This window comes from Cydia amplana, chromosome 21, assembly GCF_948474715.1.
Source record: "Cydia amplana chromosome 21, ilCydAmpl1.1, whole genome shotgun sequence".
NCBI lineage: Eukaryota > Metazoa > Arthropoda > Insecta > Lepidoptera > Tortricidae > Cydia > Cydia amplana.
This window is the reverse complement of record NC_086089.1, coordinates 7,138,904-7,165,661: the sequence shown is the minus strand read 5'-3', so window position 1 is coordinate 7,165,661 and position 26,758 is coordinate 7,138,904. Positions and strand designations below refer to the sequence as shown.

General features: G+C 39.1%; 1 protein-coding gene across 1 annotated transcript in view; it reads left to right on the top strand.

Annotated features, from left to right (window-relative positions):
- Positions 1 to 3,652: 3,652 nt before the first annotated feature.
- Positions 3,653 to 26,758, top strand: part of LOC134657830 (protein tyrosine phosphatase domain-containing protein 1-like) — a 51,712-nt gene continuing 28,606 nt past the window's right edge. The window contains exons 1-3 of the mRNA XM_063513404.1: positions 3,653 to 3,756; positions 22,950 to 23,016; positions 23,739 to 23,851. Of these exons, the coding sequence (XP_063369474.1) occupies positions 3,653 to 3,756; positions 22,950 to 23,016; positions 23,739 to 23,851 (284 nt within the window). The remainder of the gene's footprint in view (positions 3,757 to 22,949; positions 23,017 to 23,738; positions 23,852 to 26,758) is intronic.

The following is a 26,758-nucleotide window of genomic DNA, read 5'->3' as shown; positions in this document are numbered from 1 at the left end:
ATAAAAATTTCACCGTTCCTACTGAAAATACATATTTAAAAACATGCATGTTGAAGGAGTAACCATCAGAGGGTTTGGATATTTTCTATGATTTATAAGCTTCACAATGTGTATTTCTTAGCATTCCATAGGTAATTAACTAGGTAGGTATATAGGTACCTATTTGATTTTTAACGCAATTAGGTAAGTATAGAATAAAGAAGGTATTGGCTGTACGCGCGTTAGTGGCGGTCGTCTGGCGGCTATAGAACAATTACTTACTTAAGGATAACTTAGGCTAGAACGGTCCGGGCCCGGGCCGGGGCGCCCGACACTTCTTGTTCTATGACAGGTGACGGTGATCTGTGACGATTTCTATAGAAAATTGTAGAGTGAGTCATCCTTTATTTGATAGTTGACGTATAAAAATTTAACTTCCGTTGGGGCCAACGAAACATTATTTTTTAGGGTTCCATACCAAAACGGGACCCTATTACTAAGACTTCGCTGTCCATCCGTCCGTCTGTCACCACTGTCACCAGGCTGTATCTCATGAACCGCGATAGCTATTAGACAGTTGAAATTTTCACAAATGATGTATCTCTGTTGCCGCTATAACAACAAATACTAAAAATAAAATAAAATAAGTGCTCCTAAGTAAAGTGTGTGCGTAGTAAGTAAAGTGTAATAGTTAAGTGCGCTTAAGTGGCTCCTGTGATGTTGCTTATGTCCATGGGCGACGATGACCGCTTATTCCCATCAGGCGGCTCGTCTGCTCGTTTGCTGACTATTACATAAAAAAAAAAATTAAGGGGGGCTCCCATACAACAAACACGATTTTTTTTGTCGATGGTGTGGAACCCTCCGTGCGCGAGTCCGACTCGCACTTGGCCGGTTTTTTTGCTACGTCACGCACTTTGCTTAGACTTACTTTAAACCATATTCAGTATTCCCATGTGACAGAGAACGCAAAACATGCAATTTTACAATTAGTATTAGTATCTAGTTTGAAAGTTTTGAAACTATCTATCTAAGGCCTAAGCTCTAACTCAAGGCAATAAAACACATTTCACCTTGGCAAGGTTAATCGTTAATTATAACAGCTGTAGCCATACGTCGGGTTACGATCAATATCTGATCAGGCGGCCTAGCCAAGGTGACAATCGCTATCGCCTCGCCATCGAATCGCTTTGTGTCTCTCTACTCTTCCATATCAGTGCGACAGTGACAGTTGCGTTTTTATCGCTACGGAGCGTTAGCGATTGGCACGTTGGCTACGCGGCCTGATCTTTTATTCACTATTGCACCGCACTTGTACTGGGTAATGAAGGGAGTAACTATTTATAGAACTCGTTAGAGAGTTAAGGGGCCCACTGATTACCAGTCCGCCGGACGATATCGGCCTGTCAGTTAGAACAAAAAGTTGACAGCTCCGAACAACTGACAGGCCGATACCGTCCGGCGGACTGGTAATCAGTGGGTCCGCCGCTTTACACTGTTTTTCTTTTGGGGCCTGAAGTATACCTCGATTTTGTAAGAATGTATACCACGCCGAGTGTATGTTAATATTTATATGAACCAGCGGCGGTAGCACAGTCACATTTTTATCGCTTGTCACCATAGACGAGCATAGTGACAGGCGATAAAAATGGAATCATGCTGCGCCCGCAGTACCTATGGGTAAAAACCGGCCAAGTGCGAGTCGGACTCGCGTTCCAAGGGTTCCGTACATTAAGTCCGACTCACGCTTGACTGTACATTTCTAATATGTTTTCCTGTCTTCTATAGGTAAAGAACTATTATGTGTATTTTTTTCAAAATTTTAGACCCAGTATTTTCGGAGATAAGGGGGGGGGGGGGGGATGGTCATTTTTTGCCTATTTTCTTGAATAACTGCTAAACTATTTATTCTAAAATTATTACAAAAATATATTTGAGATTCTTACAATGAGTTCTTTCATTTGATATGTAACACGATATAGTTTGATAAACTTTATTTTTTAATTTTCTCATTTACCCCCCAAAAATGGCCTCCATATTTAAAATTCATTTATTTACGTTACACCTCCATCTTTGGGTCACAAACTTGCATATATGTGTGCCAAATGTCAACTTAATTGGTCCAGTAGTTTCGGAGAAAATAGGCTGTGACAGACGGACGGACAGACAGACGCACGAGTGATCCTATTAGGGTTCCGTTTTTTCCTTTTGAGGTACGGAACCCTAAAAAGTTGGTAAAAACCTTTCGAAGTTTCTCGTTTGTGCAGATTAATAGTAACACAGTATAAATAAGTCATCATATACAAAGGCCAACGATTTGACCGCCACGTATGTTCAGCGAAAATAAATGGTGTCGGAGAAATACGGGGCCAAATAACTAAACTATTACTGTTAAGGGTGACTCACGTTAGACCGGACCGTGTCCGGGCCGGAGCTTCCGGAGCTTCGTTTTCTGTAGAAAGCATCACGTGATCACCGGTCATCTGTGATAAAAAAGTAAGCGCCGGAAGCTCCGGCCCGGACACGGCCCGGTCTAACGTGAGTCATCTTTTAACCTTTTGGACGCCAATTACCGATATATACGCACCGTAGGTTCAACGCCAAAGACCGAATAATCGGTCACAGACCACAGAGCAACATAGACCTACGTGCATATGCATAAAGTTCAATTTCAGTTTTGACACTTCGGTGACGTGGCATCAGCGTGACAGCTTTTGTGTTTGACACGGCGTCGAAAAGGTGATCCCTTATGGATCACTGAAAATGTAGGCTACCAGCTATATCCAGGATAAAGTTACGGGGGTCCAAAACGCCAACTGATTCGAAGGATTTGTTTTAATTGACTTTACGGGGGCACTACTGTGATAGCTCCTTTCATATAAAAAATGCAGCCATCACAGGCACGTGTAAGAACAAGAACATTAATTATTCCTAGAAAAAAGTAGGCATCACCTGTACAAAACTTTTTCTAATAAAACTTTGAAGCAGACATTAGATTTAATAACGGCAGATGTGAAACGTTAAATGACAAAGAAACGGATTTCCAGTTCAAAAGTACCGTAAAATGGGGTGAGTAGGGTTCGCGGGGAGAGTTGTATTATGAATGGGGAGAGAAGGGATGAAAGGGGGGTGAGATGGGATTTTAAGGCTACTGCTACAAAAATAATGTATTCCAATTTAAAATGGAACTATAGTAATACTCATAATAAAAAAAAATCGATCCAACAATCTTCCAGAATCACCTTTGTATGAAATTCCATCTCACCCCAATTACGAGGGACTACGGGGTGAGGTGGAATTTCCTGTTTATCGTCAAAGTTATGAAATGGAACTACCCAAAATAAAATAAAAACTAAAATACAAACGTCCGGAACACTTATTATATATACACCATTCAGTTTGCATATGTAAAAATAAATAGTTATCGAGGTTTGAATACTTTGAATGAAAGTTTTGCCCCTACTCACCCCATTTTACGGTAACGAACTTTGTTTACAATGTGATTATGGTGATTGGTAGATGAAGAAAGCTCAAGCAGACTGTGTAGTGTGGAACTGGAACCGATTTTAAAAAGGCAATTTTAGAAAATGACTGTTCTAAAAAGTATCCAACGAAGCCACTTTTACTACATGGACGTATAGTGGAACTTGATGGTGCGATGGAGTGATCAAAGATGGCCGACAGTTCGTGCTGCGGGTTGTGGAGAAGGGTGCGCGGGCGCCTGTGTCACCGGCGGCATCGTGTGGCGCCTGAGAGGACCAATGGCAGAGCTAGTAGGTTAGTAAATTAATGAATGGATGAAAATAGGTAGGCTAAGTAGATTTAAAACCAACATAAATATTTGCAACGAAATTAATTATAAAATCTTAACAGAAATAACGACTCAACTTGACAAATTCGATGTTAACAGAAGTTCGTATAATCTCATTAGGGATCTGATCACTTGATCAGTGTCATTTCTAACCGCACTTTTTTATATATAATCCATAGAAGGTAGGATCCTATAGAAGTGGTATACGCGTGCCTCCGTGAGGGACAAAACATACGCAATGCGACACTATGATTGGTCGAATTAATTTGTAGCTCACCATAATCCATACTAATTTACGGTGGGGAATAAAAAACAATGTGAGACTGTGACAAGGACAAACAATAATAGCGCTTTCGCTGCTACCCTACATAAGACTGTCCCGTTCGGTCATTTCTCCCCACCCCTCATGCCCGATCCAGTTAAAATACTAGATTCATGATATAATCATAATGGATCTAGTAATGGATGAGTTTTTTTTTAATTCAAGTGTAGAGGTATATATATACGAACAAAGAGTTGCTAAACGTTGCAAAGGCGAGAGAATATTCTTTTTACTTTTGCTTTTATTCTGTAGCTAAACAAAGACTAGGTACGTTACCTACATCTAGCCTACCTACACCTACCTATATCTAGTAATATATGCTCGTATTGTTATTGTTTTTTCCTAAGCTTGCGTGTATATTGTCGGGTTTATATGCGTTCACTGTGTCGGTAATGGTACTTAATAACATGCGGTTTTCCTTAACCTATGATTACTGGGACTATAATTACAAGAGTTTAATAAATAAAGTTCGATTTAATAGCTTTAATAAATAATAATAAATAAATAATAAATATCATAGGACACTTTTACACAAATTGACTAAGCCCCACAGTAAGCTCAAGAAGGCTTGTGTTGTGGGTACTCAGACAACGATAGATATGATCACAGACTACATATATACAGACGCTGCTATCCCATACATTCAAATGTGACCGCCTAAAAGCGCACCATTACCAGATGGCGTCACTGAAAAAGCACTGTTGCCTATCATGGATACAAGATGGCGCTGTGTCACATCCAAATCATAGAATTCCTAACGACATCTATACGTCTTCATTGAAAGTTAGTAGACATATGTCGTTGCCAACGATTAGAAGTAATCAACAGATGTCGCTTTATAGCGTATTGAATAAATCATGAATCTAGTTTAAAACTGGATCAAGCATGAGGGGTGGAAGGAAATGACCGAACAGGATAGTCTTATGTATCTTTCAGTATGAGTAAAGAGAGTTCGGGCACTTAAGGAGTACAGGGAGGGAAGGGAGAGGCAGGGTACAGAGAAATAGCGTAGCCAAACGGTATAACCATAAAGTAATTTCGGAAAACGATACTGTGGTGATGATAATATTTATATATTATAAGAATGCTACATAAGTCTTGCCGAAACTATTTAAACCGGCTGAAAATAAATACCTGTCATAATAATTTTGCGCATGCTACCATTGGTGCATGGCAAAAGGATTAGACATTACTACTGGCGTAAGTCCGTCTATATGCCACCATGCCACTGGTACTTGAGCGTTTCTTTATATTTTTTTAATCCAATTGCTCAAAAAGTTTAGTTTTTGTAGCTGCAAATCGTGCGTAAAGTTTGATTTTTTTACACTAGTGCTAAAAAGTAATCTGATTGATACATTTTAAATAAATGAGTATTATGCGAGACCCGCTTATAAATGACCCACCTGAACAACGCGCGATTGGGCATAAAGGAGTATTATTCGAGACCCAATAGTATTACTTGAACAACGCGCGACAGAATGAAGCTGACGTTCGTACAATACACTTTATACACTTAATATAAATGTAATTAATTAGATATATATCAATATAATGAAATAACAAAAGATTCATGTTTTTTTACATATAGCTGGTCAACCAAATCTTGTCAGTAAAATAAAGGCGCGAAATTCAAATTTTCTATGGGACGATATCCTTTCGCGCCTACATTTTTCAAATTTGCCGCCTTTTTCTACTGTCAAGATCTGGTTGACCATGTATAATTATATGTTCTGAAAATTAATTTTATTAATTTTAATAATACAATTTCTCTTCAATTGGCATAATGCTGACAACAGTGACAACAGAATCCACATTGAAAAAAATGGCAATTAAAAGTAAAACTTTTTTTATTCCCTTCCCGCCTTTTTTATTCAACATTTAAAGTGATTTATGTTTGTAAGTAATTGCCAAGAAAGCATAAGTTATTAAATAAAAATGAGTGATTCAGACGATTTTGGAGTTAATTTAACGCCACCAGATATCAAAGCAAAGGCATCCGTTGTAAGTGACAGGGCTATAACCGCGAAAATCGAATTTTGCAAATTGCGGGCATTTTTCTCTGTCACTCTAATTACGCCTGCATTGGAGTAAAAGAGAAAGATCCCCGCAATTTGCGAATTTCGGTTTTGGCGGTAGCCCCTCAGTATATTTCCGGAAAAATCGAAAGCTCGGTACTCGTGCAAAATGACATACTTCTCGCACTTATATCGAAAACTACTATTTTTTGCCATTTTTTATATTGTGATCTTTTTTGCCACTTTTGTGTTATTTGTACTCAAATTCACGAGCTCTTTCGATCCTAATGAGATAAAATACCTCAATTCATGCTCAATTCACTCTTATCGTGCCTTCTAAAAATTTACGATACAAGTTGCATTGCAATAACTATAAAAAAGTAACTGATTTGACTAGTACGAAAATACCCTATTGTAACAATACGATGCGACGTTGTCGAGTTAAACTGGACTCGCTTCGCAGTAACTCATAGCAGTTTGGCAACGTCGCGTCGTGCTTTTATTTTTAAGCAACAGATTTGTACATGATTTGTACCATCTTAGTACCTATACATACAAAGATATGTTTTCATAACGTTCCTTTTCAACTTCTCCCATGGCAAAACCCGTACCTATCAAACCTGAAATTATTATACAAAAACATTTAATGTTTGTTTTAATAAACTTTTTCTGTTATAATTAGAATAAATATATCTAATTTTGCGTATATTGACCAGGCAGGTGTTTGTATCACTAATTATGTGACCTATAAGTATAGACAGACAACAGTGTGCACAGAAACGTCAAAAACGGCATCAAGTAATGATTATTGCTATTTTAAAATTAGTCCCCTACTTCAGGGTAATGTTATACGCCTGTTCCTTAAAAAAGCTGAGGGCCTACCGCGAACCACGTTCGACGTGTTGCCTCCCTGTCACACTTACGTACGAATTTACAAGTGCGACAGAGAGGCAACACGTCGAACGTGGTTCGCGGTAGGCCCTCAGAAATGGACACTGAGGCATAATTATCATTATTTTGGAATTTAAGTACTATATAATATTATTTGTAGTCTTTTGGAATATCATATTTTATTTGAACTAATAATATTGTATAATAATAAATCATAAAAGCTCTATTTAGGGACAAGAAAGAACTTTCAACGGCAACACTAAAAATAAACTGTCAAATAGTCAAGTCGCCACAAAGCGGCACCGCGTTTGTTGGTTGCCTTTGCTTTGTTTCTGTTTATACAAACTTATTAATTTCATATTATAGCTTCATTTGAACTATAGTACAAGTACGTGAATAGAATACCTAGACGTGTCTTGCTTGGTGCAGTTGCGTAGGTATGCTAAAAGGAAAGTTGGAAGACCGATGTGGCGCTTTAAAGACTGTGCTAAGCGTGACATGTGCCCAAAATGTGGGAGGTCGTGCCGCTCACGCATCGGCCTCCACAATCACCAAACCCGTTGTCTAAACAGCAATGCATAAATCGTCTGCAATAGACGAAAAGACCTGTGATGATGACGTGAATTGCCGATGTAGTAACGGAACACTACTAATGGTAAAACCTACATATTAATCTGACAGTGTCTACTGTTTGCCAATAAATGATAAAATTGATAAAAAATTAACACTTCAGGTAAGTTTGTTTTGAATACAAAGGTTAATTAAATAATTTATCACCACACCAACTGGTAAAGGCCCCCTTGATTGTTCAAATACTAATGAGAAAATTGCATTTATGATTTATCCCACATGTGGGGCAAAGTAATCAGATCTAAATTTTGAGTTTCCTTATGTTAGCTGGTAGAATTTACTTTTAAATGATGATTTTGAATTATAAATTCTTTATAATGTTCATGTGGATTTGATTTTTTTGGTATTTTATAGTTGGTATTTTCCCTGCATTGGCATGGTGATAAATTCTGTGTTTCATTAGGTGGCAATGTTTGTTTAACCCTCGTGCCTTGAATTCTCACAACGCTCAAGATTCCACTTCTCGAACCACTCGCTACGCTCATAGTTCAAATCTTCTGCTTGCCCTGGAATCAACATTAGCATGAGCGGTTAAACAACTGCTTTGCCCCCTTGCCCACTAATAACTATTGTCAAGTTTTATTTTAACCCCCCATGCTAATATTGATACCCGAGCAAGCAAAAGATTCCAAAGTATTTAGAGTTAGAGCAAGAAAGAAGAAAGGTACGTCATAATTTCAAAGATGTTTGACATTTAAAATAACACATGTACTGCGCAGGCGATCAATATCGCTGCATACTTTTCTTGGTCTAAATCTATACAATGGTTAGTGTTTGCAAACAGACTCCAATGTGAAGGCAATGTGTATTAAACTTTATTGTGATATTATTACATTTTATATATAAAAAATATGTTTCTGATTTCAGGACCCAGCCTCTAGCCACTAGAAGTTACAATGTATGCAACAAGAGAGTGAAGATGAAATAGTCAATGCATCTCTGTACAGTCGCCATCAGATATATCGGAACGGCCAAGGTGTTCACAATATCTGAACACGCACTCTAACGCCCTGACAATAGAGGCGTGTTCAGATATTTGTGAGCGCCTTGGCCGCTCCGATATATCTGATGGCGACTGTACCACAAGTAAAATATTTTGAGTGGAAGATGGTTGAGATTGATTCCTGTTTCAACGGACAGACACATGCTATGAAGATTCTCTTAAAAATAATAAAATACAATTAATAAATTCAATGTTTAACATGATAGTGACTTTATTTTGTCTACCCACTAACAACCAATTTGTTCAATGCTGGCGGGCAATGGCGGTAAACTTAAATATTTGATGTGGTATGAAGCTAAATGTTTTGAACATAATGGCAAGCCACTAAAAAGTTTTAATCCTAGATTAGCCATTAAACTGTGGCTGCCAGTCTGATTTGTTAATTGTTATATAAGTACAGTCAGCGTCATATAGTAGGTAGCATCCAAAGTATTCAAATAGTTCGGTACACCATATTATTTGTATGGCGTACTGAACTATTTGAATACTTTGGATGCGACCTACTATACGACGCTGACTGTACTTAATTTAAATATATATAAATTGTATATTATTTCTACGGCCTCCTAGCTAGTCAGTAGTGACAGTGACCCTGCTCTGCTATGTGCTATGAAGTAGGAGGTCCTGGGTTCAAATCCTCATAGGACATTTATTTGTTTTTTAATTGTGTGTGTATATATTAATGGTCTATATCTATTCCCATCTGTCCACACCTCTTGTATGGCGGCGGGGACAAATGGGCCACCACCATGGGACACCATATTAATACACTTTTAGGGGGATCCGAACCTAGGACTTCCAGCTTTGATATGATCATAAAATATAAGATATGTATGTATTTACATTTACACATTGTATTATTGCTCTCATACATATAGGGATATTTTTTTAAATGTCGGATGTCTCTTCTCTTTTGAGCATGAATAGAAGCAGGGGATAACTGACAGAACGGGATAGTCTTATGTATCTTTCAGTAGGAGTAGCAGCGAAAGCGCTATTATTGTTTGTCCTTGTCACAGTCTCACATCTTGTTTTATTCCCCACCGTAAATTGACCACCGTGATTGGTCGAATTCATTTGTTGCCCACCATAACAAATAAATTCGACCAATCATAGCGGCGCAATGCGACGCTATGATTGGTCGAATTTACATGTTTTGTCCCTCACGGAGGCACGCGTACACCACTTCTATAGGATGCTACCTTCTATGCTTTTGAGCAAGTTTTTGTCACCTGCCCTGCTATTCAAACTACTCAAGAATTTACAATGTTTTGTTACCAAGTAGGTCGATTAGTGTAAGACTGTCCTAAAATATATGTATAGCTATATGAGGACAATTTTGTAATGCGTAAGGTTAAGTAAATTAATATACAAACAGCAACACTCCTAACTGTACATCGGTACAGTTAACACTTAACAGTGTGGCTGATGATACCATGTAGGTTTAATATATTTTAATTATTATCACGTTTCTAAGAACAATAGTACATTATTGTCGAGGTTCGGAAGTAGCTACTTGCAAGCTGAGGATTCGTTTTAAACGGACGACCTTGGGAGTCCGTTTAATTGAATCCGAAGCCAGCAAGTAGCCTTCCAGCCGAGTCATATATAGTGCTTTTCTCAAAAATGGTGCAAGAGATATTTTACAGAAGCAACGTTCTAATTTTCACAGAGAAAAGTAAAACCATTAAAAAGATTTGCTTGCCGCCTTTAAAAAAAATAGAAGTGTATTTTTCTGCTGAAAATACGCCAACGTATTTGAGACACCTAAATAGTCGCGGTACCAACATTATATTAATAATAAGTGCTGATCATCTGTTCGGCTGTTTAATGGACCTATGCCTTCATTTGATATGGCCATTTAAAGTTTTAAAAAGTTTGGAACTCGTTTAATAATGGAATTTGTATGCAACATTGCAGTCCCGAAATCGAGACAGCAATGTTTTTAACTTTTTAATTTTTAGAATGACCATAAACTACACACTTCGCGACCTATTTTTTAACCGGCAACGTCGACTTTGCCGTCCATTTTTGAGAAAAATTATATTATTTATTACTTAATAATGTTGATATGTTGTCTGTGATATGATCATAAAGTATGAGGATTTACTACAGTGACATCTATTGATAGTCTTTCTCAAACAATCGAGCTATTTAGTGTGTTACAACGGCAAGAAACTAACTGTCTAGTAATGCGATAGATGGCGCTTAGAATAGTTCATGCCATTATTTATTTATTTTTTTCTGCGTCGATTTACTATGTGTAAATGGATGTTTTAAAAGGTTTTTGTTGTAATATGCTAAATAAATTAGAACTATACATGTTAATTTAAAAATTGGCAAGATTTGAAATAACACAAATATATATTTAGGCCCAATGGTGCTCTGAGTGACATCTCTTGGATTTTTGTGGAACTAAGCGAGGCTTGTATGGGCCGATTACTCTATACTATACTTACTTTATGATATGATATACAAATACTTAAATACATAGAAAACAACCGTGACTCAGGAACAAATATCTGTGCTCATCACACAAAGAAATGCCCTTACTGGGATTCGAACCCAGGACCGCGGCTTCACAGGCAGGGTCACTACCCACTAGGCCAGACCAGTCGCCAGATTTGCAATATTTTTATTTATGCAGGTAGGTACCTATTTCTTCCAGGATTTTATTTAGTTTCACTTTTCAGAGACCTGTTTGTAAGTTAGGTTAGTGGAATTTTACACGTAAAATTTCAAATTGATCATAATATACCGTAAAATGGGGTGAGTAGAGACAAAACTGACATTCAAACCTCGATAACATTTTATTTTTACATATGCAAACTGAATGGTGTATCTATATAGGTACATATAATAAGTGTTCCGGACGTTTGTATTTGTTTTTATTTTATTTTGAGTAGTTCCATTTCATAACATCCTGTTTTTTTTCCATTTCCATCCCACCTCACCCCGTAGTCCCTCGTAATTCGGGTGAGATGGGATTTCATACAAAGGTGATTTTGGAAGATTGTTGGATCGATTTTTTTATTACTATAGCTCCATTTTAAATTGGAATAGGTACATTATTTATGTAGCAGTAGCCTTAAAATCCCATCTCACCCCCCTTTCATCCCTTCTCTCCCCATTCATAACCCAACTCGCCCCGCGAACCCTACTCACCCCATTTTACGTATCATATCAAGTCGTTAACTTTTATTGGGTCCACAGACAAACTAGTACTTTGTCTGAAATGTGTTTGAGGGTCGTTCTAAATCTCATTCCTCTGGCCATACCTATTCGCAAATTCCCAGGAGATGCCGCTTTATTAGCATCCATTGACGTATAATATCTAGGGACGGGCTAATGGGGCACTAAAAATCGTACTAGTTCAGCGGTGCTACTCACGAATTCCAGCCAATCGTGCAGTCTAACGCAACTAGTTGCGACCAATAGCGCGCGTAATGCGAACTCGTCAACCAATCGCGCGCGTGATGTGAACTCATCAACCAATCCCGTTGTGGCGATTTCACACCGCTGTACTGGCCCCTGTCATGCCTCATTATTATTGCCCGTAAAGCCAATCCCTAGATATCTATGTCAATGTTAGCATCTAATTTTTATGTTTTTAACCCCCGACGCAAAAAGAGAGGGGTGTTATTTAAGTATCGTAGGTATCGTAGGTATCGTAGCTCCCAAACGGATGAACCGATTTTCGTTTAGTTTTTTTGTGTCATAGATAATTTTATCCCGAGTGTTCTTAGCCATGTTTCATAAAAATCTGTTCAGCCGTTTGAAGATCATCAGCTCTTACAATCTTATAGTCAGGGGTTTTTTTTATTTTCAATTTTGGTTACCTAGTTGGTGACTGTAACCCGAGCCAAGTTCAATCTTCAACCAAAACCGCGGCGGAAATCCTGGGAATCTGCGCATACCTAGGTATAGCCAGGGGAATGAGATTGATGAGGAATGACCCTTGAACCTTCTGCTGCCGACTGTATTAAGTATATAATAGGAACTTAAAAGATAGACTGACGTACAATAGTATATGAAAGAACATTATTACCCTTCTACCTTCGGAACTTGAGTTAAAACAATCATAAGTGCCACCCACAACCCACAAGTAATTGCACAGTGGGTTAATAATGTCGTGACGGAGTTCGTTGAAAAACTCCTAATTCTAGTAGGAAGCGAGCTGAGCCGAGCTTTGCTCGATCTTGATACGTTGCACAGTGGGATGGTGAGTCTTATCGTCTAGACAAAATATATGTACCTAATAGCACAGAATAAGTAATAGTATCATACAGAACGGACACGCACCGCCCCGCCCCGACTCGGATTACCTCACCTGCGACTGGCCGCGACATGAATGTGTGCGTAAGTCGCTCTACTGAGAGCATGTCAGGATTCCGTCAGAAACTCAATGACGCGTGTACAGACGTGCCGCGCACACATATAAATGCAAATCATTTTTGATGTATGGCGTGTCCGCCCTGTGCTAATAGGTAAGTTTCAGAGAAAATGTAATTTATATATAATGCGATCTTTCTTGTAGACTGTGCCTACTTTTACGCCCTCAAGATGGACTTGGACTTATAATAAAGAACCACAGTGAGCTCAACCAAACTAGAGGGATTTTACTATACATACAGATTTACTATATTATGCGAGCAGTAGGCTTTTATCAACATAAAAAAGGGTTTTCTAATTTAAATAAAATTTGGGCACTTTCAAGACAAACAAAAGTACCACATTGAGGGTTGTCGACATTCAATTTATATTAAAAACTACACATTTTGTCCATGTGAAACACATTTTGTCATAACTGAATTATATAATTTGGGGCCCCAATATGACCAGTTCGCATGATACCTGGTCCAATGTTATAACACTGCACACGCGACAAACTAGGCACAGCATAACAGGGCCCGTAGACAACGTGCCAATCGCTAACGCTACGTAGCGAACGAAACGCAACTGTCACTGTCACACTGATAGAGAGAGATAAAGCGATTCGATGGCGAAGCGATAGCGATCGTCACCTTGGCTAGGCCGCCTGCACATATAAAATATGGCGGTGTTTACGATGACTTTTCGTAAACTTAATGGCGTTATTCATAAACGGCTGTTAAAGAGAGGGACAAACGACGATCATCAGCTGATTAACTTAGCAGACGCTTAGATAACGTTTATGATTAATAACGCCGTTACTTTTTCTAATGTGCTAATAATTTGCAATCACGAAGTACCATATCGGCTGTCAATATTCAATTTCGAATTTAGCAGTAGTGTCCTAGTGTACCGTCATTATGTAAACGTTTGTTTGTAATGTAAAATACCCATTTTGTCCACGTGCTCTTCGTACCGAGCCCACTGTGCTGTGCCGCTAATAAGGCCACGCTCGCGTGACACCTGCCTAACGCCGCTGCTACACTACACACATAATTAATAAACCAAGCACGCGCCGCTGAAAGAAATATGGCGTTATTTTTAGATGATTTCATTAATAGGTACCTTTGTAATAAAGGTGACTAATTGTTTTTTTTTATAAACCGGTAGGTACTTGTTTTTTATAACCTACCATGAATGGCTATGTGCACGACTGTGCCGCCAGTTTGGTAGTAGGACATATTGTTTATACTTCGCTGTCATCGCTTTTTAGATCCCAAACACACATTTTCTATATAGCCAATACATTCGTCGTCACGACGTCTTGTAACCGCCATAATCTTTCACGACTGTTAGAGAATACAGAGACAATTCTAATATCGTATTGTAGCAAATTTAGTCATCTTTAAAAACGTCTGAAGGAAGGTACTATGAGAAACTAGTCCTTTAGGGTTAGAATCGCCCAAAATCAAAACAAAACCGAAATTTCCGCGGCTTTTTCGATTTTTAGGGTTCCGTAGCCAAATGGCAAAAAACGGAACCCTTATAGATTCGTCATGTCTGTCTGTCTGTCTGTCTGTCCGTCTGTCCGTCTGTCCGTCTGTCCGTCTGTCTGTCCGTCCGTATGTCACAGCCACTTTTCTCCGAAACTATAAGAACTATACTGTTGAAACTTGGTAAGTAGATGTATTCTGTGAACCGCATTAAGATTTTCACACAAAAATAGAAAAAAAAACAATAAATTTTTGGGGTTCCCCATACTTCGAACTGAAACTCAAAAATTTTTTTTTCATCAAACCCATACGTGTGGGGTATCTATGGATAGGTCTTCAAAAATGATATTGAGGTTTCTAATATCATTTTTTTCTAAACTGAATAGTTTGCACGAGAGACACTTCCAAAGTGGTAAATAGTGTGTCCCCCCCTGTAACTTCTAAAATAAGAGAATGATAAAACTAAAAAAAATATATGATGTACATTACCATGTAAACTTCCACCGAAAATTGGTTTGAACGAGATCTAGTAAGTAGTTTTTTTTTATACGTCTTAAATCGCCTAAATACGGAACCCTTCATGGGCGAGTCCGACTCGCACTTGGCCGCTTTTTACAAAGTTGCGTTCGGCGCTCGAGGTCACAAACTTGGATTATTCATTGGACCAACATCATAAATAAGTCTGCAAAAAATCAGAACTAACGGATTTGACGCAAATAATTTACTGTATTATGTCACGTGACAATGACAATTCGTCATACAATGCCGGTCCCACAAGTAAATATGTATATTGATGCTACTATACGTAGGGCCCGGCCACATGTCAGCGGTGCGGCGCCGCCGCCGCCGCGCGGCGCGGCACCGCAGAAATCTGCGGCGCCGCAAACCGCTCTGCGGCGACGCCCGCCGCAACGCAAAATTTTGCGGTGCCGCGCTGCGGCGCCGCAAAGCGGTGCGCGGCGCCGCGCGCGGTGCCGCAAAGCGGTGAGTTTCGCCGCGCGCGGTGCCGCCGAGCGGCGTGCGGCGCCGCAGATTTCTGCGGTGCCGTGCCGGTATTTTCTTTTGAAATGATTTGCATCTTCATTCATTATACGAAGATATGGGTTCACCCAAAATTTTCTTTTCAATTGTTTTTTTATTTCTGCGCCTTCTTAATAGCGCTGGCAGTACACCGAGAAATTCAGTAAAATGCTGCAAATGATGTTAAAGGTACGATACGATACGATTGATCGGTACGATTGATCTTTAGGTTATTTGAAACAATTTGACCCGAAGCACCATTAAAAAAAAACGAGATGAGTTAGCTTTTTTTTGTATGGGATTTTAAAAAAACTGTTTTGAAACCTATCGTGTGTGGTATTAAACGAAAGGGCTTTCTGAGCGGATTCCAAAAATATCATATCATTACATTTTAGTCATTTTTTTAGGGTTCCGTACCTCAAAAGGAAAAAACGGAACCCTTATAGGATCACTCGTGCGTCTGTCTGTCCGTCCGTCCGTCTGTCACAGCCTATTTTCTCCGAAACTACTGGACCAATAAAGTTGAAATTTGGCACACATATGTAGGTTTGTGACCTAAAGACGAACATGGAACGTAAATAAATGAATTTTAAATATGAAGGCCACTTTTGGGGGGTAAAAGAGAAATTTAAAAATAAAGTTTTTCAAACTATATCGTGTTACATATCAAATGAAAGAGCTCATTTTGAGAATCTCAAATATATTTTTTTTATAATTTTAAGATAAATAGTTTAGCAGTTATTCAAGAAAATAGGCAAAAAATTACCATTCCCCCCCTTTATCTCTGAAACTACTAGGTCTAAAATAATGAAAAAAATACACTAAATAGTTCTTAACCTATAGATGACAGGAAAACCTATTAGAAATGTGCAGTCAAGCGTGAGTCGGACTTAAGTACTAGTTTTTGATCCGACCCCTACGGGTTTTTTAAAGACATTTTACTCACTTTTCAATAAGTTGAAATTTGGCACACATATGTAAGTTTGTGATCCAAAGACGGACATGTAACGTACATAAATGAATTTTAAATATGGAGGCCACTTTTGGGGGGTAAAAGAGCAAATAAAAAAATAAAGTAATTCAAAATATATCGTATGTGTATCAAATGAAAGAGCTCATTTTGAGAATCTCAAATATATTTTTTTTATAATTTTAAGATAAATAGTTTAGCAGTTATTCAAGAAAATAGGCAAAAAATTACCATTCCTCCCCTTTATCTCTGAAACTACTGGACTAAAATTTTGAAAAAATTACACTAAATAGTTCTTTACCTATAGATGACAGGAAAACCTATTAGAAATGTGCAGTCAAGCGTGAGTCGGACTTAAGTACTTAGATTTTGATCCGACCCCTACGGGGTTTTTAAAGACATTTTACTCACTTTTAATGAAGTTAAAATTTGGCACACATACCTATGTTAGTTTGTGACCCAAAGACGGACATATATGTAACGTAAACAAATGAATTTTAAATATGTAGGCCACTTTTGGGGGTACAAGAGCAAATTAAAAAATAAAGTTTTTCAAACTAAGATATCGTGTTACATATCAAATGAAAGAGCTCATTTTGAGAAAAGTTCGTAAATTTCTGTACCTAAAAGTGTTTCAAAATAAAGTTTATTAATTTAATTATTAATTAAACTTTGGAATGATCATTTTAAGATACGAGTAAATAGTTTAGCAGTTATTCAAGAAAATAGGCAAAAAATGGCCCTTTCCCCCCCTTTATCTCTGAAACTAGGTACTGGGTCTAAAATATTGAATAAAATACACTAAATAGTTCTTTACCTATAAATGACAGGAAAACCTATTAGAAATATACAGTCAAGCGTGAGTCGGACTTAAGTACTTAGTTTTTGATCCGACCCCCCTACGGGTTTATTAAAGACATTTTACTGACTTTTCATTAAAAAAAAAAACATATTGTTAAAAATTGTGTAATGTGCGGAACTCTTGGAACGCGAGTCCCACTCGCACTTGGCCGGTTTTTTTTAATTATAATAAAAATAATTTTCAAAACATACCAAGTTTGGGCTTCTCCAGATACAATACCGTTCAATATTTTTTTGTAAAATATACCTCAAATTATACCTAATATCCTATGAGGATATTAGGTATCTAACACTAAGAAAGCCATTTTGAAAATAATTACATGAAGTACTTTTTTTTTAAATTTTCAATTTTACAAAGTGTGATCTATGAATCTCTCAATTAAATATTTAAATAGAAAGCATAAAATTAATATAAGTATAACGGTTTTCCAGAAAGTCGCTTATATCTCGGAATCTATAAGTCGTAGTAAAAATTATTTATGTAAGAATTAACTGAAAAATCTCACCTTTAAATCCCCCCCCCCCCCCCCTTTCCCCGAGTTCTCCACCCCCCACTCATGAGAACTTTTTCTTACTTAAAGCTTAGATATTACCAAAGGAACATGTAAACCAAGTTTCAATACTCTTATTTTACCCGAATGACATTATGAGTATAATTCGGCAGGGGTCTTATTACACTTTGTAAAATTGAAATAGTATTTTATGCAACCGTTGTTTAAGAGGAGTCAAAAAAGGCGAGTGGCGTGAGTAACAATTTGAGGCGAAGCCGAAAATTGTTAATAAAGACGCCACGAGTATTTTTTGACTCGGTTAAACAACGTTGCATACAATACTTTTTCTACGACCAAGCACTTACTTACTTTGAAAAAAAAAAATGTAAATTTAACAAATATTTTTCATTCAACAAAAATAATACTTTAAACAAGTGGAATCATATAGGACATATATGTAGGTAAACAAACCAAAAGTCATACAGCTAAGATACGCGACCCGGCCACCGCGCTCCGCGCCCCACGGCCGGATGGTCAGCGACACCTTCTAGTAACTCATGAGGCCCTGGTACTTGCTCTTAGTTAAATTACAATTTTGGATAGTTTTTTTTTCTCGATTTTGGCCACAGTAGCCTATGGAGACTAACAAGCAACGCTAAGCGGTGTTCGTAGTCTATGGATTTTGCTATATTACGGGTGTCACATGCGCGTGTCTGACTTCTGAAGGAATTTTATTGTTTCTACTATAGAACCTAATGAATATTTTGTAAATTAGCAGCAATGCACTTAGTACTCATCAATCAATTAAAATTAGGTTGCAACAAATATTTTTTAAGTGGTGATTACACGAAGTATCGTTAAAGTACCAAAAGGATACTGCGTGTATGCACAAATACTTTTTTGGGGAAAAGACTAAAGACTTGTCTTGACAACTATAACATAGGGGTTTAAAGGTGTGTGTATGATGACCTTTTAAATGACAAATAAAGGTACGGGAGTAGAAAAAATTAAAACAAATATACTAAATGTAAATATTTTCAAAATTGCTTTATTAGAATTAGATATGAGGATATTAGGTATAATTTGAGGTATATTTAACAAAAAAATTTTTAACGGTATTGTATCTGGAGAAACCCAAACTTGGTATGTTTTATTATAATTTATATTATAATTTTAAAATATTTTTATTATAATTAAAAAAAAAATGACTCAAATGATGTGATCGGCTCAGAAAGCCCTTTCGTTTAATACTGCACACGATAGGTTTCTAAACAATTTTTTTTTAATTTCATACAAAAAAAAGATGACGTCATAACTGCTCTCGTTTTTTTATTTGTTGGTGCTTCGGGTCAAATTGTTTCAAATGTCCTAAAGATCAATCGTACCGATTTTGATACCTTTAACACCATTTGCAGCGTTTTTTGGCGAACCGCTATCGCTATAACAACAGCAAGAGCAGAACACGTGTGAAGGGATCCATGTCTGATTAAACAACTGGTAGTCGAATTTTATTCTTTACTATGCAGCGTGGCATCGCACGCGGCGCCGCACGCCGCTTGGCGGCACCGCGCGCGGCGAAACTCACCGCTTTGCGGCACCGCGCGCGGCGAAACTCACCGCTTTGCGGCGCCGCGCACCGCTTTGCGGCGCCGCAGCGCGGCACCGCAAAATTTTGCGTTGCGGCGGGCGTCGCCGCAGATTTCTGCGGTGCCGCGCCGCGCGGCGGCGGCGGCGCCGCACCGCTGACATGTGGCCGGGCCCGTACTGTGGATGTACGATGTGCTGTCCATTAGATTAGTCATCGTCCCGGAAATTTACTAATTTACTACGTCATATGTCAGTTGACGGTGAGGCGAAATCGGTGTCAGTTCGCTATTTACGAGACTGTAAGGTCTTCAAAAAAGGAGTGTACGTACAATTTTTTAAAGGGTCGGCAACGCGCATGGAACACCCCCGGGAGTTGCAGGCGACCGTTGGCTACAGTGACCACTTACTTTGGTTATAAGTATTGTATGTCATAGGGGTGCAGGTACAAAACAAATACTTACTAAACTTATGATTATGAAAGTAGAGGATGGCGTGAGCGTGCCCGACTTATTTTGACTATTCTATTCTGTCGCGTGGAGCAAAAAGATTTTATATTGTACATATAGGCTCACAGGGTTTTATATTCTTGTCGCTCATGCGAGCCGGGCGAGTAGTTTTCGGATGAACTGGGTAGAACATGTGTGTGAGTATATGAACATACGCACGTATGTGAGCGTTTTCCAAAAAAAGTGTACATGTCATTCATGTCTTCAAAATATTGACTTCTTGGGCTCATTTTACTCAGAATCATTTGTACATTCACGCCTCATACATGAAAAAATGTGTCCCAAAATTTTGTATGAAAAAAATTTTTTCCAGTGCGTCACGTTCATACAAATAAAAAAAAATGTCATACAAGAATGTGACGATCAGGAAAGGAAATTTTTGGACACATTTTTTTACGTATGAGGCGTGAATGTACAAATGATTCTGAGTAAAATGAGCCCAAGAAGTCAATATTTTGAAGACATGAATGAAATGTACACTTTTTTTGGAAAACGCTCATGTGCGTGAGTATTAACATATGACCACAAAATATTGGATAGCAAAGGTTTCAAGACGATATTGGACGACCGCGGGGCGGTAAATGTTTTTACCCAATTTATTGTATTATTAACCATAGGTACTTTTGATTATTATAGTTAGAAGCGAAAAACAAATTCAATACAAAAATTTAAAAGCACCTAACTACGGGATTGTATAGAGAAGCGGTAACGTGACTTCGTTCCCTTTCCTCTTAATTCTATGTTGTTTGCACGAGCTAAGTGTAAGGCCTGAATGGACGCTCGAGTTGGGCGTGCAGCAGGGCGGGGCGTGCGGCGTGCATGTTAAACAAATGCAAGCGTATAGGAGCGGCCTTAGTGCACGCTGCTCACATCACACGTGAGCCCGACGCCAAGCTGCACGCCCCGCCGAACGCTCCGCTCCGAGCGTCCACTCAGGCCTTACATAAGGCGTGTGGCTTCCAAACCGAAAGTAGCTTGATCTCGCCAAGCTATTGGTATACGCTGTGAGCACTTGCTGCCTTCTGGCTCTGAATTGTTGCCCCTTGGTCACTCATCTAATTGTTGTCACTGTTGTAACGCTAGCATCAAAACTTGCCTATATTTTCAATTTTAAAATGAATAGATTTTAAAATAAATTGATTATGTGGAAAATATTCCATACATGGTAGCAATAATGTACGTATTTAAATACTTTGGGGATCCTTGACGATGGTTCAACTAAAATGTGTAGAAAATAAGCACACTTGGATATGTCGGCATTGCGCAAGTGAGACTTGCATGTATATACCTACTCGTGAGAGAAAACTAGTGTGTTAGCGCGAACTGTACATTTTTCTCTCCTGTGGGCAATAGTTAACAGCTTGTGGGCATGTAAGTAATGATTTTATCATAGTTCTCTAAATAAAAGGAGAACCTTTTCACGTGGATAAGGATTAAATAAGAAAATTAACCTTTATAGCCCTTAACTCTTGTGTATGTCTACAGGAAAGACGTGAACACAGTATTCTTTTTGACCCAAATGCTATACTTCGATTCCCATGTAAAAAAAATCCCATTTGTATTCTAAATTTTACCATGCTGTCCATCGCAATTCAACGCGGTAACGCAGCGAGTGTGATGGGCACCTTTGCACCGGGGGTAGCGCGGGGAGGCCTCTTTCAGTAGTTTTTATATTCCTTGTTTTATTTTAGATATATTTAGGATTGTTAGTTTTAATTTAGTATTATTCATAGTTGTATTTAGTTCATAAGTTATTTATTTGTCTTTTTACTGTATTTTTCAATGAAATAAACTTTTCTTTGGTAATTTTACCATGTGGATATATTTCACACTTTTTGAGTGTTCAAGGGCATATCAGTACCTACATGCAAATGCCTGTACATTACATTCTTACCACCTTCACTGTTTGCCGTGGCATAAAACCCATTAGCATATTTATTTTTCATGTATTTAGATACTATGAGTAGTATGAGTATTCACAAGACTAACTAAAATAGGTTTCTATTTTTATTATCATGCTTACCCTACACTACACCCACTGATGTCCCTAATGTGTTATTGTTGATTTTTACCCCATTACCTACTCGTGTAGTGGACATGACAGTGTCGAGGGTGTCCTTGCATGCGACAGTCATTTTTAAACCCAGCTCGAAACCGTTTTTAAACGTTTTTGCTCAACGTTTTCTTAGAAAAATAACGTTACATTTCATTTCACGTAAAGCTCAAAGCGTCACGGCAGTGTTGGTTGACCATATTGAAAACATTTAGAAGGAAATGGCGAGTGTGAACAAAGACAGAAGAAAGTCGAGCATAAACTTCCTAAACTTTCATCGTTTTCATTTTTTGGACAGGTATATTTATGCAGACTATATAGTTCTTAAGAATAGGATGCCATAGCTTATTTTCTCGTCTTTTGTTAACGTAGTTATTATATACTTATATATAAACACACGATATTCAGTGGGACGCATCTACGAATTTCATGACTTTTCTTTTGGGTGCCCATTGCCCAGGATTTCGTGACTTTTCTTTTGGGTGCCCATTGCCCAGGATTTCTTGAATTTATTCCAGGAGGCGTTCTTGTGTAGCAGACTCCATTAAATTAAAGAAATTAATTATTACAATGTTCCATCAACGGGATGGAATAATCTTCATTATCTCCCTTGGATCTGATCGTACTAAGTTGATTTACCCAATACCCGCCCGGTAACTTCTGAATACTTTTAAAAAGAGCAATTAGAAAAGAGCTCTGCGCATTAGTTAGCTATTCCTCATATTTTTGGCGACTAAAAATATTTATGAGGTTTAAGTTTAAGCTTAATTTAGGTGCAAGGAGTTCTGGAATTCGATCCAATTTTAGTAAATTAGGTATGTTTTATGCAAACTTTCATCCCTATTTTTATCTCTGAGGTTGATTTACTTACAGATTGTTTAGTAATCTGTTGTATTAAAATTTTAATGGAAGGTTTTAAATTGTTATAAATTAATCTTGTTGTCAGGAGCCGAGAGTCCCGTCGTCGCATCAACCATCCTCCGCCAGCGCACTACAGTGCCTTCAGCGAAAAGGTGAGTGAATTTGCAAGTAACAACTACCAAAATAGTTCCACCTGAACCAACATATATACTAACTAGCGACCCGCCCCGGCTTCGCACGGGTTAACAAATTATACGTAAACCTTCCTCTTGAATCACTCTATCTATTAAAAAACCGCATCGAAATCCGTTGCGTAGTTTTAAAGATCTAAGCATACAGACAGACAGCGGGAAGCGACTTCATTAGTTATGATCACAGCATTCCAAGATATATGATAGAACTATGAAATTTGTCAAGTAATATGTAATATCGTCTTACACTACAAATACAGGGAAAATTTTGAAAACTGTAGTAACAAATAAAAAATAAATTAAATTTGTACGTACCCTCGGTGGGCGAGTCCGACTCGCACCTGGCCGGATTATGAATAAAGAGTTACATTCAATCAAATCAAAAATAATTGTTCGGCTAATCTAACTTTGTACCGACTTGAACAGGACAACGTGAGGGAGTGTCATTACAATCCTGTTATTTTCATAGGAATTGGACAATAATGCGCCATGCAGGGTTAGCTTGGTCCGAATCTAGTGGTATATAATACTAAAGCTGGTCAAGCAAATCTTGCCAGTAAAAAAGGCACGAAATTCTAATTTTCTATGGGACGATATACCTTCGCGCCTACATTTTTCAAATTTGCCGCCTTTTTCTACTGACAAGATCTGCTTGACCAACTTTAGCTATGTTTGTATCATAGATGCGCGTGAGCACGCCCGCGGGGCTCCAATGTGCACTGTTTTGCGGCGGTGCCCGCTGCCCCTACGAGCGACCCGCGCCACAGTCTGCCCTGCAGGGACTATACTCCGATTGGTAAGTTATTTTTCACCTCAGCAGCTCGAACAAGGGTACTTTGCTACTTAAAAACAGTGAGCAAAATCGCATTTTGCTCACTGAGTGAGACAAAATGAGCAAAATTCGATTTTGTTCACTCAGTGAGCAAAATGCGATTTTGCTCACTGTTTTTAAGTAGCAAAGTACCCTTGTTCGAGCTTTTGAGGTGAAAATGTAATTGTTGGTATATCTTAAGAAAACATGAGTGAATAGAGGTAAGTGATGAAGAAGGAATACATTTTTCGGGTTCTCTAATATGTTCTCACTGCTGAGGTGAAAAGTTTTGTGAACTACACGAGATCAAAGTTATTTACATCTCGTGAGCTTTTTGACTCCCTTACTACGCTCAAGATTCTAAATTAGATTCACTCGCTACGCTCGTGAATCTAGTATAGAATCTTTCGCTTGCACGGGACTCAAAATAAGCACTCGAAGAAATATCAAACTTTGATCTCTTGTTGTACAAATAACTATTATAGTAAAACTAGATGCGCCTGCGAGCGATACTACAATATTCTGTATATTTTTTTTTAAGCCTGTTTTCCTTTGTGAAAATTCCTGGCCAATTCACCTAGGGGCACGTCACATGGCGACCTTGCCATTGTAGTAAATTCAGGGACCTATATTAACCCTTTAACCGCCAGAGTCTGATATATAAGACATTACATATCCAGCTCATTTCGCCACAGTCTGATAAATAAGACAAAGATTTGATTTGGTTTTTACAGCTCATTTATAACTCCCGTAACTATTCCAACCTTACTCTGCGTGGTACAATTACTGTCGGTGGCGACACGAGCACGCTCTATCAAAAATTGCTGGCGGTTAAAAGGTTAAAATGCGAAAAGAGAGCCCAAAAGTGAGCTTTGTTAAAAATTATAAAAAGCTTTTCTTTTCTGTACTATAGTGCAGTTAGTAGCGGAAGAAATGAAGCAGGTGAAGGTTGTGTCCATACAGATCTAAACACGACTCATTGTCAAGATAATAATAGCTTTAGAAAATCATTCTAGAAACCTTATTCACTTATAGTTAATTCGACTGTTGCTGTACCCACTATATACCTAATGTGATTTGTTGTGTGCCGTAGGTACCCGAATTCTATTTTCATTGTGTTTTCTCGTGCAGACTGGGTATTGTGTGTAAATATTTATGAAAAACCCAGGCTTTTAAGCTTAACATATGTCCGCAGCTTACAATAATGTTTTCGTCCACTTTATATTTAAAAAAACGTAGGCGTCGGGAAGTGATGACCCCATCGCCCGCTGGGTGCAGTGCAGTCAGTCAACCGATCAATGGCGGTCAATCCATTCAAATAATATAGCGGAAGTAAATGCTCACCCCAGGGATGGGCAGCAGCATCCCTGTGATAAGACTTTCGCTTCCTGCGGTCGATGCGCTAGCTATACGCGGTCACCTCCCGCATAGCGCAGGGCAAAGTCCGCCTCGGCAAGGAAGGCAACCCACCGCAGATATGCAACAGGGTTTGGCTGACTCGGCGACTCGGCAAGGCAAGGTGGATGGCCCAGGGCGACGGTAGAGGGCATAAAGTTACCGTCGGCCAGACATATCATCTGACCTCTTCTCCAGTCGTAGCGGTTCTCCGTTCCACTGATTCGGGGAGAGGGAAGACGAGTGTGTGCGTCTGTGTTTGCGCGAACGCTTACGCACCTCAATATATCCTGCGCAATTGACTGCTCCTGAATTTGGACTCCGATTATGTCTTAAGTCCTGTGGCGATGGGAGGAGGTAGAGAGGTCGGGCGCGATGCACGCCAGACTTTGTCTGACTCCTGCACATGGGCGGTTCTAGGGGTGTGAGTACACGCCGTGGTCGCTTTGGTACTGCAAATCTGGGGCGACAGTATGGATTCGGCAGCACCTAGGATGACAAAGCAGCCCTATTAAGGGAGGCACTGCTTTCCTCGCTCAGCCGGGGAGGGGGCTAGAAAAGGTGCCCTAAACAAATGCTCGTCCCTACTTGGAAGATGGTAGTAGCCGCGGCTGCCATCGCATCAACTCAATTCGTGGTCGTCGCAACAAAAATAACAGCATGAAAATAGCTATCATGACATTCGGCGCGTGGAACGTCAGAACGCTCATTGATCGAGATGGTAACGCCTGTCCTGAACGCAAAACCGCCATAGTAGCTCGAGAACTTCGTCGTTATAACGTGGATGTGGCTGCTCTCAGCGAAACGCACCTTGCCGACGAAGGAGAGCTGGTGGAAGATGGTGGTGGCTATACCTTCTTCTGGAAAGGAACCGCTGCCTCCGAACCCCGGCGTTCAGGTGTAGGATTTGCCATCAAGACCCAGTTAGTGAAGCGACTGGAGGAGTACCCTGTACATATCTCGGACCGCGTGACCACATTGCGCCTTCACCTGGATAAGGACAACTTCCTTAATGTCATCAGTGTCTACGCTCCAACGCTAGACAAGTCTGATGACATGAAGGACCAGTTTTATGACCAAATATCTCAATGCCTCGATAGCATAGACGCCAGAGAGCAAGTCTTATTGCTAGGCGACCTTAATGCCAGAGTTGGACGGGACTATGAGGCATGGCCTGGAGTTCTGGGTAGACACGGAGTCGGCAATATGAACAGCAATGGTCAGTTGCTACTCAGTTTTTGTGCTCAATATGAGCTGGCAATATCGAACACAATGTTCAGGCTTGCCACTAAGTACAAAACCACGTGGATGCACCCAAGATCCAAACACTGGCATTTGATAGATTATGTCATCGTACGGCAAAGAGATTTCAGTCAAGTGCAAGTCACCCGAGTAATGCGTGGTGCGCACTGCTGGACTGACCACCGGCTCATTGTCACTAAGCTGCGACTCCGTCTCCATCGTCCACGTAGATCTATAGTGAAAAAGCCTGCGTCT